Here is a 17,191-nt window from a genome sequence, read left to right as displayed (position 1 = left end):
TAGTGGATTGTAGATGGGAGTTTTTCGTAGTGTACAACTGAATTTTGGGGTTGAATTATATACTGTCATGTTTTAATGGAGTTGAATTATATACTATCATGTTCACCCTAAAGGTTATGCCATTAAGGGTTGAATGATTATTTGCACCATAGATGGCTAATCGAGTTGTCCAACGCAGATGGACATTATCTATGGTGCAATAGTGTTTATTCCGAAACTAGGTTGTGGTTGGAACCGGTTAGTAGAGTCTCCATGCAAAGGTTTCTTTTTAATTTTACTGATCGTTTCAGATATCCAATTATCCTGTACTGATGCAACGTAGACCTGATTCAAACAGAAGACAATTAATTGTGAAGAAACTACTAGTGAAAATAAATTGTATTAATTCTTAACAATGTTTGTATTTTTTTATATCTGTAAATTTAATATAGTTGTTTAGGATTTGAGGTTTCATTTTTATATTTTCGTGTATTAATTTCTTAGAATTTTTTTATTTTTTGTATCTGTAAATTTAATTTAATTTGTAATATATAAAGTTTGGATTTAAAATTTTCGTGTATTAATTTTACCGATCTGTTTGAATTTAAATTTAATATAGTAATTTTTGAAAAGTTTGAATTTGAATTTGAAATCATCATTTTAAAAATAACAAAAAATTTGAAAAGTAATTTTTGAAATAAATACAAACAAAATTTTTTTTACCCATGTTCTTTTTTTCCAATCTTTATTATTATAATCTCTATGAAAGTTTGCCGCTATGTGTCGGATGCAATAAACAGACCTCCACGGAACCCCCGATCGCCTTATCGCAGCAAGTAATCCTTTCGATCTATTTGATATAAGGCAAATATTGTCTTCTTTGACAACGTGCCTCCGTAGATTTGTGAGAAAAATTCCCAAGACTCGAAGTACTCACGCTCCATGATGGCGAAAGCTATCAGAAGTACATTTCAGTTCCCGTCTTGTGCAACAGAAGTTAGGAGTATTTGTGTGTATTTTCCATACAACTATGTCCCGTCCACCTGTACCATCGGCTTGCAGTGAGGGAAGGCCCTAACACACGGCTCGAACGTCTAAAATAATCGGTGAAAAACTCGTTTCCCTGATTGTATCTCTCAGTCCGGGCCTTTATACGGTAATGTTTGCAAATCAGTCACTGTCTCTGGCACATACTCCTGCATCCTGGCTATCCACCCTTAAAGCTCGTTGTATGATGCATCTCAGTCACCATACAACTCTCGCATCGCCATTTGTTTTGCCCACCATGCCTTTCGGTACGACACTTTATACTTGAATCGAGCTTGCATATTCGCAATAAGGACCGACACCTGAATGGTGGGCGACTCTTTCACCAAAGGAATGGTGCAGTTGAATATAGTTTTTGCATATAACTTTCCATGGTCTTGCAACATACGAGCAGACGTGCATGTGTGTGGACCTTCTAGTTTCCTTATCATCCACATCTGCGTCCGCTGCATTAACGCGGCTCGGACACGCCATTTACAACCATTTGACGCTTTCCAACATTCTTCTACGTACAAAGACTGCGTCGACTTCGTTACTTTATAATTCACACCTAACTTCAAGCTAAGTTGTTTTATAGCATGTAAATAGTCTTTTTTTGTTATCGAATTGTTGTCCCACAAACAACTCTTCATCACCGAATTCTTCGTCAACTAGGTGAGCCGGTACAATATTTGTATATTCCGGGAACCTGCGTGCTAGAGCCGCATCAGGATCCACATCGGTCATGAACGACCCTAGATTATTTCTTATAACTATACCAGGGCCGATGTTCCCGGCCGTATAGGGGTTTGCATTTTCACCCTCTAAAGGCCCTTCCTCGTTTATGTCTTCAGGGATGTCATCCAAATCGGGGTCACTGAAATTAACGTTTGGATCACTGTGGGACTGATCATCATTATCGGACCCTTCATCACCATCTTCTATGGTGGCCAACACCTCTGGATGGATTTCTAGATGAGGACACGGGTTTGGGATGTTATACGAACATCCACCGATGTTTGGATTTTCGAGAGTTGGCATTGACCGTCCAAAATCTGACTGATCTTCCCAGGAGACTTTAAGATCAAAATCAATTCCAAAGTGCTGGCTTGCTGGAATTACAACTTGAATCGGATCTGGTTCAGCTATCTCCGCGAACAACTCATATCGAGTTGAGATTTTCTATCTCAGAGGGGCAATAAATTGCTATCATTGTCCCTAAATCATCATCTTCAAGCTTCATTTCTGAGAACTTTAACGGATCAGTTGGAATCAGAAATTTGTAAAACAGTCTCAACATTTGCTTTCCGCAATGGCTTGCTATCTTTGTACTGATTTTTCGTTTTAAATCCGACAACGAAACACGCTTGTTGAATCTCATTCCTATTTTTTTCCGACTTCGAAATACACAGCCTTCCTCAGTTGTATTTATCATTTCTCCATCAAAATGAACATAAACAAAAAAAATTTGGGAACTCATCTTAAAAAAAATTTACTTTCTTCTCGACAAAGAAAAAAACTAAAAGTTTTAAAGCAAATGAAAAGCAAACAAAAACTCAAATGGAAGATAAAATACATATATATATCTGATAATTTTTTTTGGTGCAAGCCTGTTAATGGCCATTATAAGGCTAAAACAAATTTTTTTAATACTGAGTCTGGTGCCGGCCATTGACAAGCCAGTACCAAAGTTTTTTTAAAACACGTACTTTGGTGCCGACCATTGACAGGCCAGCACCAAAAAGAATTTTTTTTCTAAAACTCGTGCTTTGGTGCCGGTCATTGACAAGCCAGCACCAAAAAAATGTGATTTTTTTTTGTACTTGGTGGTGGTCATTGACAGGCCAACACAAAAAAAAAATTATTTTTTTTTGTACTTGGTGGTGGCCATTGACAGGCTAGGACAAAAAAATTTGATTTTTTTTTTGTATTTGGTGGTGGCCATTGACAGGCTAGGAGCAAATTTTTTTAAATATTGGTTGGTATTTTGGTATACCAGTATGATACGATTTTAAAAAAAATACGAGTTGGTGGTGGCCATTGATAGGCCAAAACCAAAAAGATTAATTTTTTAAAGCCTGACACAATTATCAGGCAATCATGGGTCTAAAATACGAGTTGGTGGTGGTCATTGATAGGCCAAAACCCCATTCCAATGTTCATTTCAGATCATTTTGGTGATTGTTTTTAAACCTGTGTCATTTTTATAAATATTAAAATTTTTTGAGTCAATTTGGTAAAATAACCCTAAAAATGATAAAAACACTAAAACATCAAAATGGTACTATCTCAAACTTATTTCTAATTTAGTTCCATGATTCATAGATTCTGTCGATTTATTCTAATTTTGCTTTCAAAAAAGTTTTAAAATTGTAGGCATGACCTCATGAACCAAACATTAATACTTGTATTAATATATCTATAAACCGAGTATCATGGATTGATTGATTTAAGATGAATCAGTGAAATCATGTTAGCTTAAAGATGCACAAGTTTCTGACACTAAATATAGCAATGTCATTTCCTAATGGCTACACTTTGGATGGCCTATCATGAATCCGATTTATGTTCAACATTTGTTTGAAAAATAGAACGTAAGACTAAGAACAGGAATTTGTTTTCTGTCTTATCACTTTCTGAAATTGATAAGACATACCGTATCATGCATTATTTAACTAAATCTAATAATTTTTACATAGCCAAGTTTTACATATACATCATCATTTGATACTAAATTTTAAGTATATTTTTAGGTTTGGGTTTGGTAAGAAAGTAGGTTTAAAAATTTTATTTAAATTCGATCCTCATAAAAAATATTAAATCCGAGCTTAATTCGATTTGGCTGTAATAAAATTTTTATATTATTTTTTATATAAATATAAATTTTAAAATATAATATATCAAATACACTAAAAATATTAAAATAAATATTTTTTAACAAATTAAAAATACATTAAAAAATCTTTATACTTAAATAACACTAATATAGTTGCAACTTAACAAACAAATGCCTCTAAAATAGTAGCAAAATTAACAAAAAAAACAAGAATTATACAATATCCAAACAATAACAATAAAATTTTAACATCCAAAAAATCGGGTTAGAAGAAGTTGGGTTAGTGGAACCAAGAGTGGTTACATTCTGAGTTTGAGTTGAGATTTTGAATCTATTATAGGTGATTTGTTTTGGTTCAGTGGCTAAGTGTTATGTTTGCGTGTGTGAGGTTTTGAGTTTGAATCCTCTCTTTGAATTTTAGCTACTTTTGTCTAAACCCCTATTCTTGAGCATTTGACATAAGTATTATTTTTGCTCAATTGTTGTCAATAATGAGCCTACTAGTTCCATGATTAAGCTTCTGTATACTTTTTGGTATCGTGCTTGAGTCCCTGTGAAAGCAATAAGAAAATGTTTTTATTTTGTTGAATTGTGAGGTAGTTTTTGTTTTTAAATTAATTAAAAATTTTCCCATTTTTTTCTTTTACAATCACTATGTTCCTTTTGACTACTATTTCTTCTTATTTTCTTTTTATTTGTCATTTTCTTCCACCATCGATTTCCTGTTGAATCTTTGTGGCATTTGTTATTGTTACTCTAACTTCTTTGCTCTGTTAGTCTGTCAAACAATCGCGTAGGTATTTTCTATCAAGTTCCTATGTGAGTTTATGTTAGACAGAATTGTATTTGGTTTTGTGTAACGTAAATTTTGACTTGCATAAATATTTGTTAGGCGAAGGTCCTGAGTTTAACGTTCCTCAATCGGCTTAAGGCCTGCATAATTGTAGTTCGGTTATATGTAAGTGTGTGGTCTGGATTGGGGTTTTGCGTCATAGTTCTCTGACCTAGTTTTAGGTTTTGAATGCTAGTTAGCGATTTGGTTCGATTAATTCGTCTGAATAGCCAATTCAATGTCGTTTCTTAGGTCCTGAGATCATCTCTGTTGCTTCAACGTAAAAATCGTGTTAGGGGTGTAACGAAAACTTGAAAACTTGCGAATGAAAAATGCCAAAAAACATGGCTATCGACGCCACACAATCGTATTTTAGGCCGTGTGAACCACACGACTGTCTGTCAGGCCATGTAACTCACTGTTTTGAATTGGAGATACACAGACCAAAGACATAGGCGTGTGTCCAAGCCATATTAGGTATGTTTTGGGTATTGAGTCACACGGGTGTGTGCTAGACCGTGTGACTCTTTAAGTTGGGTCACACAACCGTGTGCTAGGCCGTGTGGACCACACAGGCCAGCCCTATAGGCTGTGTGAATCCACATGGGCGTGTGGGCCTAGAAACTAAAAATTTTCCCTAGGGCCATAAACATTGTTCCAGTCGAACATAGGCCTTCTATGGGGTCCATATGGTCTGAATTATGCTATAAAGTTTGATATATGGTGATTTTTTTAGTGTATAATCTGTTATCTATACGTATGTTTGATACGATATAAGTTAAGTAAGTATGATTTGTTAGTATATGATGTGCTTTTATTCGGGATGTGGATAAGATATGTAATTTATCCAGGTATGATCTGTGTTCTATTAATTTTGATAGTAGTCTCTCTGTACTTTGTTGAATGAGAACATGTCACGTTCGAATATGTTGATTGGTTTAAGACTGATTCGGATATATATAACCATGTGTGTGATTTCATGGCAAACCTGATATGACTCATTCAGATCTAAAAATTTATTCTGCATAGCGTGGATTACCATGCCTTCTGTTCTGTTATTGTACGACAGCATGTCCTACATGCTCATCACTCTGATTCTGAATATGCATGCCATGATACATTGCATGAGGTTTGAGATGATGTGAAAGGAGGAAATTTCTGATAGTATAATGATCTGCATTATCTAGTGGCTTATCCACAATTCTATCTGGCAGCTTGTTTGCAATTATGGTAGGTTGACCACATATATCTAATTTGAAAATTTTAACTACAAATGTGGTGGCACTGTCCACAATTATCTGTTGGTGTGATTTGGTTGGAAGAGTTCTGGGAACTCTATTTTAGTGTGTAAGATATCTTTGAAAAATCTGCATTCTGATTTTCTGAAAACACAATATTGACATAATCAAACATTCTTCGTTCTATTCACACTATTGTTATGAAAATATCTGTGATACTCTGATTTGTTCCACTCTGGTTATATGATCGTTATGAAATTCTCTGTGTTACACTGATTTGTATGTTATGTTTTGTTTGATCTTTATTTGAGTTTAGTTATACATCCAGCTTCATAGTTCACCTATTTGTTTTATCTTTGTCTGTTTAAGTAAACCTCTGACTTAGGACCGAATGACGTGTGGGAACTCGAATTGTTTTATACTTAATGTAAATATGGTGAATTTCAAAATTATTAGTTTTGATCTTTTAGGTTTGTAATATGTTCTGAACTCATTTTGGGTTTTCTCTTAATGCGTCAGTAATTGACATTTTCAAACGTGAGATTGCAAAATCACTTAAGCCGACAAAACGGATTTCGTTTTTCAAAACTTAAACTCTGAAAAAGGTTTTCCACTGTAAATTAACTAAATCCTCAAGCATTTTCCGAAAGTGAATAAATAGCTTTCTAATGATTGTTTGCGAAAGTTGTATGTGCTAAACACTTACTGAAATCAGTTTTCCAAATGAGTTGATGTAATTTCTCCAGATTTGGTCCTAACTTCTAGACCAGGTTCGGGGTGTTACAAAAATAGTAGCAATATAATAACAAAATAACAATAAAACAACAACAAAGAAAAAATTTAGGCAAATTCAGACCAAGTCCAGCCTAAAAATCTTACCCGAGGCTCGACCCATTTAGAAAACGAAACTTATTTTTGTCCAAGCTCATTTTTTAAACCTAATTGTTTTTTAAAATCTCTCACTTTTAAAACGTACCTTTAAATTGGGTGACCCAACCCATAATCGGATCTAGTTTCACACATAATCTCTCAAACTTTCATATCAAAGAAAGAAATCCATTTAAATGTATTTGAATTCATTTTTTTTATTTTTAGATCAATAATAATATCAATTAAATTAAAACTTAGTCATGATAACTTTAAATGGACTCTAAGTAAATATGACCTATTTAAATGAACGCTTTAACGCTATTTAATTTCAAGAGTGATAACTTTTCCTAAAGTTAGACAAGTTAGAGTTTCTTGTAAGATAACCCCACTGTTTTATCTAACTAATGGTTTTCTTCAAAATTAGTTGTGTTAGAGATTTTTCAAAGGTCAAATGACCTACTTACCATTTCGATGGCTAATGTAGCCTTCTCAATTTGGCCATAATGTTTAGGTCAGGTTAAGGAGGTTACATCTCATATAAACTTATTTGAGGATAACCATGAATTTTTAGTCTCACTCCATCAAGTGACCTAAGATATTTCTCCCATTATGTAGGAGACACAAATCATATTTTGATCAATCATATCCCACTACATAGATTGTGGCATACCCAACATCAGTTTTTATATTACAACCTGTTACGGTAGACAATTGACTGTATTTGTAACACCCCAAACCCGGCCTAGGAGTTATGGCCGAATCTGGCGGTGTCACATTGAGGTGTTTAGCGTAAAACTTGTTGTTGTTGAAATATTTAAAATCAATTAATCATTTTGTTATTAAACGGTGATTCCAAAACGGGTTGTTCATTTCCAAGCATGCATCATTAAAAACTAATCACTTTTAAAACGTTATAAATTTTCCAAAATCTCATTTATTGCGAAAACGTGGTGTCTTTGAAAATGGTTACCTTTTGAAAACCCGTCTTATTCTACAACTATCAGTTTATATCAAACTAAATAAAAAAAACTCCAATTTAAAGTTTATAACTTTAAAGAGTCCTTTTCACATAAAAATACCCAAATTCAGTTACTTATAAATCAAAAGCTAAAAATGAAAGTTGATGCAATTGTGTGGCCACCTTCGAGTCCCTCGCAGCACCGAATCAAACAGTTAAGAGGATTACCTGCACAGTTAAGAGGAGAGGGTGAGTTTACGAAAACTCAGTGTGTAATCCCTTATCAAACAGTCGACATACAGAACAAAATCAGTCTAGGCCATAGCCCTTTAATAGTAACAGTACAGTGTGGGCCTTAGCCCAATACAAAAACAGTGTGGGCCTAAGCCCGATACAGTATCAGTATGGTGCAAGTATGCAAACCTATCCCAATCCAGCCAACACACCACCCGTACCAACCCAACACATCATGTGGGCACAGAGTCAACCCACCCAACCCTCATACCAATATCGCAGCATAGCTGCCAGTAGTAATAATGCAGCAGAGCTACCAGTAGTCAAAATGGCTAAGAGCCGTAAACAGGATAACTATAAGCTATAAACAGAATGGCTACAAGCTATAAGTATAATAATGTGATTGGCACAAAGTCATCAGTAGTAGTGATATGATCTATAGACAACCATCAGTAACGGTAACATGATCGGTACAAAGCCATCAGTAGCAGTGATATGATAGGTACACAGCCATCAATAATAGTGAAATGACCGACACACAGCCATCGGTAACGGTAATATGATTGGCACAAAGCTATCAGTAGCATCGTAGCAAAGCTACCAGCAATAGTATTGCAGCAAAGCTGCCAGTAATAGTATATGTGGCCAAGCCACCAGTAACAGTGATTGTGGCAGAACCACCAGTACAGTACTTCCTCTATAACAGTATCCCAACCCCATACAGTATGTCATTTATGCAGAATGCCATGCTCAGAATCAGTCATTCAAATCACAAACAAATCAGTCATACCAAACATAGACAAATAAGTTATTTAATCATATACAAAACAATCATTTGACCTCAAAGGGTAAAAATAGTCATTTCCCACCAGGGCATTACGGACATTTTACCCTACAGGGGTATTACGGTCATTTTACCCATCGGGGATATTTTGATCCAGATATCAACCTCTCGAAAGGTCCGCAGTCGCCTCGAGCGACTCAGGTAACCTAATTGGTCACAACAGTCTAAATGGGTCTAAGTCTCCTTACTCGGCCCAAGTAGGCCCACATGCTCGTGTGGCCTATTCAGCCCAGATTTAACCACGGCTATGAAATCTACATAGCCCAATCTAGTATTTGCCACAAATAGTGGGTTTCATCCGTGTGGGGCCCATAAGCCCATTGAGCCCATACAGCTCAACGTGGCCTACTACGGCCTAAGCCCATAAAAATGCTCATGGAGGCCTCTACAGTTTATCGCCCAAGACTCCTACCACCTCATGCTAGCAAAATAAATATCCTTTTTACTTGCAATGGGATTTAGAGCCTAAGCTCTCGCATCAACCAATTCACGCCACGTGCCTCCTTGCCACAAGCTCTTTTTGTGTCACATTTAGTCTTCAGTTAACTAAAAGGTCTAAAGGCCAAAGTCCAGGTTCCTTTAAAAGAAAAACCAAAATAAATTACAAGAGCCAAGACTTGAACCCAAGCTCCCTTGTAACCTTAATTTAAAAGGCCTACATCCAAGCATCCAAGGTTTTATCCACTTAAAACTAAAATTTTTGCTAAGGCCCAGGTTTGAACCCAAGACTTCTCAGACACTTCCAAACACTCCTAAATCACTTAACCACTGAAGCAGACATTCATTTATGCAAAGTTTCCTAACCATTCCCTTGCTCATGGCCCAATACTTCTAGGCCCAAATTCTGAGGCGTTACAGTATCAAAATATACGACTTACGATGTTAGGACACTGATGACCTCAAGTCTAAGGATTGTATACATAGTTATCTCTATAAGTAATGTTGTGACTATTACATAATAATCCAAGAAACATACTCATAACAGGTCAGTCTAATATGTTATTCTCTAACACATACCCATGTATTGATATTGACAGCTCTATGTCGATGATATCACTTTGTCATCAATCAACTACACATTAGTCTTAATGCATTATTATTGTCCAAGCCCACAATAATACTTGAATGATGACCTTTTAAGAATAATCATATTATTCTTAAGACGTTATTATTAATCAATTTATTTACACACATAGAAAAAGAAACTGAAAAAACAATGACAATGCATTATATTATCAAACAAGGTAAAATGAGTATGTGATTACAATCATCTTATAATTGGTCTTTGGGCATACTCTAACACCAAATACATGAGAGATCCAATTAGCTCTCATAGAGCATGAGGGGCGGCAACCCTAGTAGAAAATAAAAGAGTGTGCCGCCCTCTACTCTAGTTAGAGTAGAATTGTAATTTCTATTTAAATAATATTATTTAGTCAATACTTATTCAACCAAAACTCTTGTACTTTTCCTTGTAAATAGAGGGCACTGGTTGAGCTAAACACTCAACATTCATACATCGTTATTCTGCCAGAAAGTAGTGGTAATTTATTTACATAGAATAAATTTCATTTTCTGGGAATTAAGAGTTTTACTGGTCTATAAAGAGAACTTACTTTCCTATTGAAAGTAAGTAAGTTGTTTCTTTTCTGTGATTTGGTTCAGGTTGCTCAAGCCCACATTCGACACAATTCGTGGTACGATAATAGCGGAGAAGGTCGTTCGATTGAAAGTCATGATTGATTTTTATATGCCTTGCACAAAGCACAAATATATTTCTAGTTTAGGTTTATTATTATAAATAACACAACGGCTTGATTTTAAGAAAAAAATTTAAACTTCTACTATAACTAAATAATTGTTTTCTTAACCAGATTTTTCTAACACCTCTACCCTTCAGTACCTACCCCTAACAAGATGCCACTGCCTTGTCAACAATAAGTAGTTTCTCCTTAAAGATGATCTCTTTCAACACCTGTTCTTTAGCACCTACCCCTTAAAGGGAGGTCTTTACCACATCAGGAACAAAAAAATGCTCTTCAGAAGCAAACTCTTGCTCCTTAAAAAAAGACCCATTGTTAAGATTTATGTGACATGGCAAGGACCCTTTTATTACTTGCCCCTTAAAAAGGGATCCCTGCCATGTCAACAGTAAACAATTATTCTAAAATAGTAAGATCATACTCCTTAACAATAATCTCTCCCTTTTAACACTTATTTTCCAATTCCTACCCTTTAGAGAAAGGTATTTTCCACATTAGTAGCAAACAACTGCTCCACAACAACAAGCTCTTTCTCTTCAAAAGTAACCTCCCGCCTTCAGCACTTGTTCTTTAACATATGTCCCTCAAATAAATTTTTTTACCATGTCAACATCAAATAGCTGCTCAATAACAAGATCCTACTCCACAACAACAACATTTTCCCATCAGCACCTAACCTTTAGTAAGGAGGTCCCCCACTATTACAGTAGCAAATAGTTGCTCTTTAGTAGCAATCTCCTTTTTAAAAATAACCTCTCCCCCTCAACACCTGTCTGCTCCATAGCAACAGACCAACCAATAAATAACCAATTGTCAAGAGCTACTTAGCAATAAATTTACTTTATCAATAAGATCAAAAGGTTCTTTACTCTGCAATATTTGTTAAGATTGTTTTTTTCTAGCTCTATATTGCTTCCTACTACCTCTATGTTTGGTCAAACCACTATAAATCATTGTGTCATTCTTTTCTATTTTCTCTCACCTTAGCGTAAAGTTTCTAATTACTAATTCACCACCCTCTTAGTAAAAGTTGACCTATTGAGGTAAAATCCAATCCATAGAGGTTCTTCAATCCTAGAACACAAACTTTGGCACCCATTTGTTGGGGAAAATCAGGTTTGAAAACATTTTTTTCATTGCATATTTTTAATTTTTTTTCTTAAAACTAAACTCTTGTGTTATCTATGACAATAAATTTTACAAATTTTAGTACATGTGTTAATCTCTTAACAAGACTCATTGATTCCTACCTTTCAACCAAAACGGACTTCTCTGCTATTCTTGAACCCCCAATTATTTAAAAAGTAGACTCTAAGTTCTAAACCGATCGCACAATGAAAAATTTACCTTTTCAATGGAAAAAGTTAATTATCTTTTCATTGAAATAGAAACCTTAAGTCAAAATTTTGAGTTCTCACAAACAATAGAATTTACTTTTAAGAATAAATCTCACTATATTTCGACAAAGTAATTATGCTTAGTAATGTGTCTATTTGACTTAGCCCATAGTTCCTATATATAGGAAAATACCACAAGAGTTTTACTAGAACAAGAAGTGACGAAATAATATTATTTTAATAAAAAACATTGAATCCTTTTAGTACTACATGTAGTGGGCTGCATACTCTCTTTGGGAAACATAATGTGTCGCCCACCCCTATACTGATGAGTTTATTTGGGCTTTCCATATATTGGGTACAATTATATATGTTATCCTGTCTCAAAACAAGCTCATATAATTTATCCAACCCAACAACTAGTTTTTTATTCTCAAAATATTATCTATTTAATTAAAATAAATTTAATTAGCTCTTTCAATTAAATTATTTTCTCAACTCAATTCTAATTTCGTTAAAGTCATGATCACTTTATTGTACTAGAATTTATGAGTAAAAATATTTAATTGTCCCATTTTGTAAAATTACAATGATTGATTAATTTAATTTTTACTTTGAACTCAATTATTAAACTACAATAAATTAAATAATAATTCAAATACATTAAAATAATTTCTAAGCCACCTATTGTTCCTTGAGAGAAAATGCATTTACTGCGAATAGAAATACATGCAATCTATTTCTCTATTCGTCATTTTTATTCAATCAATATGTTGGTTCTAATTACAATATGTAAAAAGGTTGTGTTGAGGTAGCAGATGGATTGATTGGACATATATAACTAGGGCTTAAATAATTTCTAATTAAGTTTTGACTCTTCGTTCATTAACTACAACATTATTTAGTCATGGAGTCAATCCACTAAAAGTACAACGACTGAACTCTCCATTATTATATACCATTACGAAAGCAACTTATAACTATGATTGTCCAATGACCTTATCATTAATGTATTACCTTCATAAGATATTCTTAATCTCAATATGATCATATTTTATCTTTTGGTAACCATCGCATGTTCCACCATGAAAAAGTCTATTACTAACAAATAGTAATAAAATCATTTGTCCTTAATGAATGACCATGACCATGTTTCTTTTTTCATAAATCATGCAATGTTAGTGAGAGGATACCATTTACTCTTTATTGAGCCATGTATTCCACTATTGTAAGTAAATCTATGCGCCCATACATAAATCGTATACCCAACATACTAGTTTTCAACTTTATTACCAGTTGAGCTCAGGCTTTTAATATATCAAAACTCACGAGCTACATACACATAGTCTGTTACTTAGGAATGAAATAAGTCACACCATGAACGTCATAAGTGAATAAATCCATAAATGGATTTAAGATGAATTCAACTTGGATCTTGTCTGATGTATTATCAGTTTAGACAATCACATTTATGTCTCTATCTTTTTGTGAATCATCCGCTCTAATACCCAAGACAAGATATCTCCCCAATTAGCCTTGACAAACAACATAATAGTCCCTTGAATCAATTTACTCAATTTTGATTCTTCAGACTACGGTCCATTTAGATTACCTACTAATATATGTTGTCTTCACACATCACAATTCAACCATATGATGCTTAATATTAGTTATAAACGTAAGGTAATCAGTAAGCCAATATTTACTTATACATTTTTTTTTTCATGCAAAACCTATTGAGTACAAATATACAAAAAAAAAAGAAGAAGAAGAATTTAATAATAAAATTTTATTAACCAATTTATTTAAAAAATTACAACTAATGGCAAGGACACTAGATCCCACACCTTTTACCTTCTTTTTGAGTTTATCTGATCATAAAAAGAAAAAAGGAAACTATAAGAAATAAATTATGTACAATTATACGTATGGATAAAATAGAGGTTATACTTGAGCAAAACTTAATCACTTCCCAATGTGTTGACCCCTACCATGTTAATTACCGACAAAAAGCTTAAGATGAAAAAAGTATTATTCTAATTCGCTTCTCTCTTCTTTCAAAATAAACTTCTTAATCATACTAATTTCATGTACGTTAAAAAATTAACTAAACCTTGATGAAGAAGAGATTGAAATATGGATTTTTAAACCATGAAATCAAACGTTAATGTATCTAATTTTAATAATTGTTATATCTTAAAATATTTACACCTAATGAATATAAAAATCACGATATAATCTTTTAAATATATGAAAAGCTAAACATAATTATATAAGTCATCCATATTGTCATTACAATTAAAAGGCTTTGCTATTGCAAGTCTTTTTATTATACTAAGTAATTACAATGCACATGGGGTAAGCATCTTAAACTATAATCTAGTTTTTGTTGGACCTAATAAATAATAATAGTCAAGTTGGATTATTATTACATAAGTAAACTCCTAATAATAGCAGCCTCGGCACCATCGGCATCAATGGTAGCCAAAAGCTGAAAGAGTCGGTCACTTAGATCTTCCACCTCTTTATGCAAGCTTCTAATGTAATTGCACGTCTCTTGTAAAACCTTGGATGCTGATACCTGCAATCCCATGTCGACCCAGTTTAGTAGAAATTCTACTGTATGCCTAGAGCTCACACGATAACTTTTTCTTAAAATTTTTGATGCATCAATTTTCAAATGCCGCGAATGGATTTCAGGTTCTTTTTAGGGGTGAGTTTAATATTGAGGTTGGACAAATCAATTTTTTAAATAAAAATAATATTAAGTAAAGAAATAATATTTGGTATATTATTAATAGAATTTTTATACTTCACAAACAGAACTAGAGAGTTAACAAATATCTTTTAAGGGTATGGTAAAATAAAATAAATATTTTAGAAAAAAGAGACGTGATAATTTTTAAAAGTACTTATCGAATAAAAAATATATACTACTAGTATGTCAAATATTAACCCTTAAATAAACAGTTTGCAAGTTCACGGATTGTTACCAACGGTTGAATTATTTTTGTTCTCTTTTAGTTTTTTAATTGTAAAATGTCAAATTAAACTCTCAAACATTTTTGTAAATTGACTTTTTGTTTTTGAGTTAAATTAATCCATCATCTTTTTAAAAAGTATAAAGTTTAAAAAGATAATTATAACTTTTTTTTATAATCAAAAGCAATATTAAATAAATATCTGGATTATTTTTATTTTTAATTAAATTTAAAGGTTATACTTATGGTTTTTGAATTTAGAATTGATGATTTTAACATTTTAAATTAATATTTTAAATTTAAATAATTATAATAATTGGACGACTTACATTTGTCCGTAGACTTATGGAATGTGAGCTAAGTCTCACCCGTTTCGAAAACATCATTTTCAAAATAGCATTTTAAGTACTTAAACAATTAAATTTATATTTCAAATATGATAATATTAATAAAGTAATTATACCGAGAAAATAAAAATACTTTATATTTAAGTTAATTATTTTAGTACAAATAAATTTTTATTAATTTACAAAAATTATATTTATATATGATTTTAGTATCTAAAATGTAATTTATGAATTCAAATTAGATTAAACAAATAATTTACTTTATTCATTTTCAAGTATTCAATTGATATTTTATAATCATAATATCGATATATTTAAATAATTTAAATTGATTTTTTTACTTTATAATAAATATTTTAATTTTTCAAAGAATTTTTCCAACCATAATACAAACTCTTAAATTAAATTTTTTTAAAAATACCAACAAATGTTAAATATTACAATAAGACACGTTACACTTTAAATAAAATAATGTAGATTTGAATCTCGATATTGTTCAAAAATATATATATAACTCGAACACAAACTATTTTAAAAATACATAATCAAAATTTAACATTATTCGAAAAGATAGGCATAAAAAACCAAACAAAAAAATTTTCAAGATATGAATTACTGGAATCCATATACATACAGGTCACTTTCTTTCTGACAAAGCTGCTCCACTCTTTATCACTTTACATGATATTATTGAGTCCAATCAGTACAACAAATGTACCAGTCTCACCTTATTTATCACGAGCCTTATTAATCAGTATGATCATTAAAGAAAAGGGTTAAAACAAAAGAATTTAGGATCATAATGTGGTTATTTAAACCTTTATCATGATATTATGGAAGGGTCAAAGTTTCAAGCTGGTAGTTTTTTTGGAAGACAAGTATTATTCCCAACTGAAACAAACTATTCCCATGTGGTACGTGCGGCAGGGGAAGTAGTACATATAGGTTGTCAGATTGCAATAAATTTGATTGATAATGTAGTATTTAAATTCCATAATGATACACACTTGTTTTTTCACTTGTACTGCTTGGAAGACAAAGTTTTCAAAGTACCTTGTCAGATCGGTTGTCACGAATCTCAGGAAGAAGGTGGCGTAACTTGGAGACAAGTGCAATTATCTGATCATCGGAAATCCGGGAAACGCCGCCGGTGGACTGCCTCGACGACGACCTTCGGCTCGACATCTTTGGGAAATTAAGACCAAGTTTCTTGTATCTGTTGGTAGGAGGGTTGGCGAGGGGTTTATATATTCAATTAGATATAAGAGATGAAGAAATGGAGAAAGTGGTAAGAGAAATATAAAGAGGAAGAAATGAGGGACCACCTAGGGAGAGAAAGAGAGTAGAGAGTGCATTAAGAACGACAGTGATGTTGGTTGTGAAGAAGTCATGTCTATTGGAGAAAAGCGAGAGTTAGGACTGAGGAGTTAAAAAGGTTTGGTTTTAAGTAAATATTCAAAACTCTATTACAAGATCATAAGGAAACCCTTAAATTGAGGTGAATAAAACAATTAACTCTCTTTTAATAATTTTCTTTGTTTATTAAGATTTTGTCTATTATAGAGTTGATTATCCTACAACTATAACAATCTATAACAAAATCTATTATAGAGAGATAATTATTGCAAACTTATAAGATACTTTATGTCGTGGATTTTCATCAAATTAAGAAAGAAAGAATCAAATTAACAAAATTAAAAGAAGTATAGTAGTTGCATGCATTATTACTTTTATGCACATTTATTTTATATTCTTTCCCATGATTAATTATGAAGTTCATAAATCTAATAAATTTAATTAATTAGTATGTGATATCAAATTAAATTAATTAATTATGATTTATTAAATTCAAATAATTAATTTATAAGTGTTGATACAAGTTTTGGAAAGGGCTATTATGTGAAAATGAAAGTGCCTACTTCCATCACCACTACGAGAGAGTCATA

The 17,191-nt window shown here is 32.7% G+C and overlaps 1 protein-coding gene across 1 annotated transcript; it reads right to left on the bottom strand.

Moving 5' to 3' along the window:
- Positions 1-14,166: 14,166 nt before the first annotated feature.
- Positions 14,167-16,709, bottom strand: LOC107958616 (transcription factor PRE6). The gene is made up of 2 exons (XM_016894433.2): positions 16,299-16,709; positions 14,167-14,498 (listed from the first exon to the last, which is right to left on the bottom strand). Exons 1-2 carry the CDS (start codon positions 16,428-16,430, stop codon positions 14,346-14,348), a joined length of 285 nt encoding a protein of 94 aa, XP_016749922.2. The 5' UTR covers positions 16,431-16,709; the 3' UTR covers positions 14,167-14,345.
- Between the last annotated feature and the right edge of the window lie 482 nt (positions 16,710-17,191).

Source organism: Gossypium hirsutum, chromosome D07, assembly GCF_007990345.1.
Source record: "Gossypium hirsutum isolate 1008001.06 chromosome D07, Gossypium_hirsutum_v2.1, whole genome shotgun sequence".
Lineage (NCBI taxonomy): Eukaryota > Viridiplantae > Streptophyta > Magnoliopsida > Malvales > Malvaceae > Gossypium > Gossypium hirsutum.
Note: the sequence above shows the minus strand (reverse complement) of the source record. Positions and strands in the feature narration are given on the sequence as shown.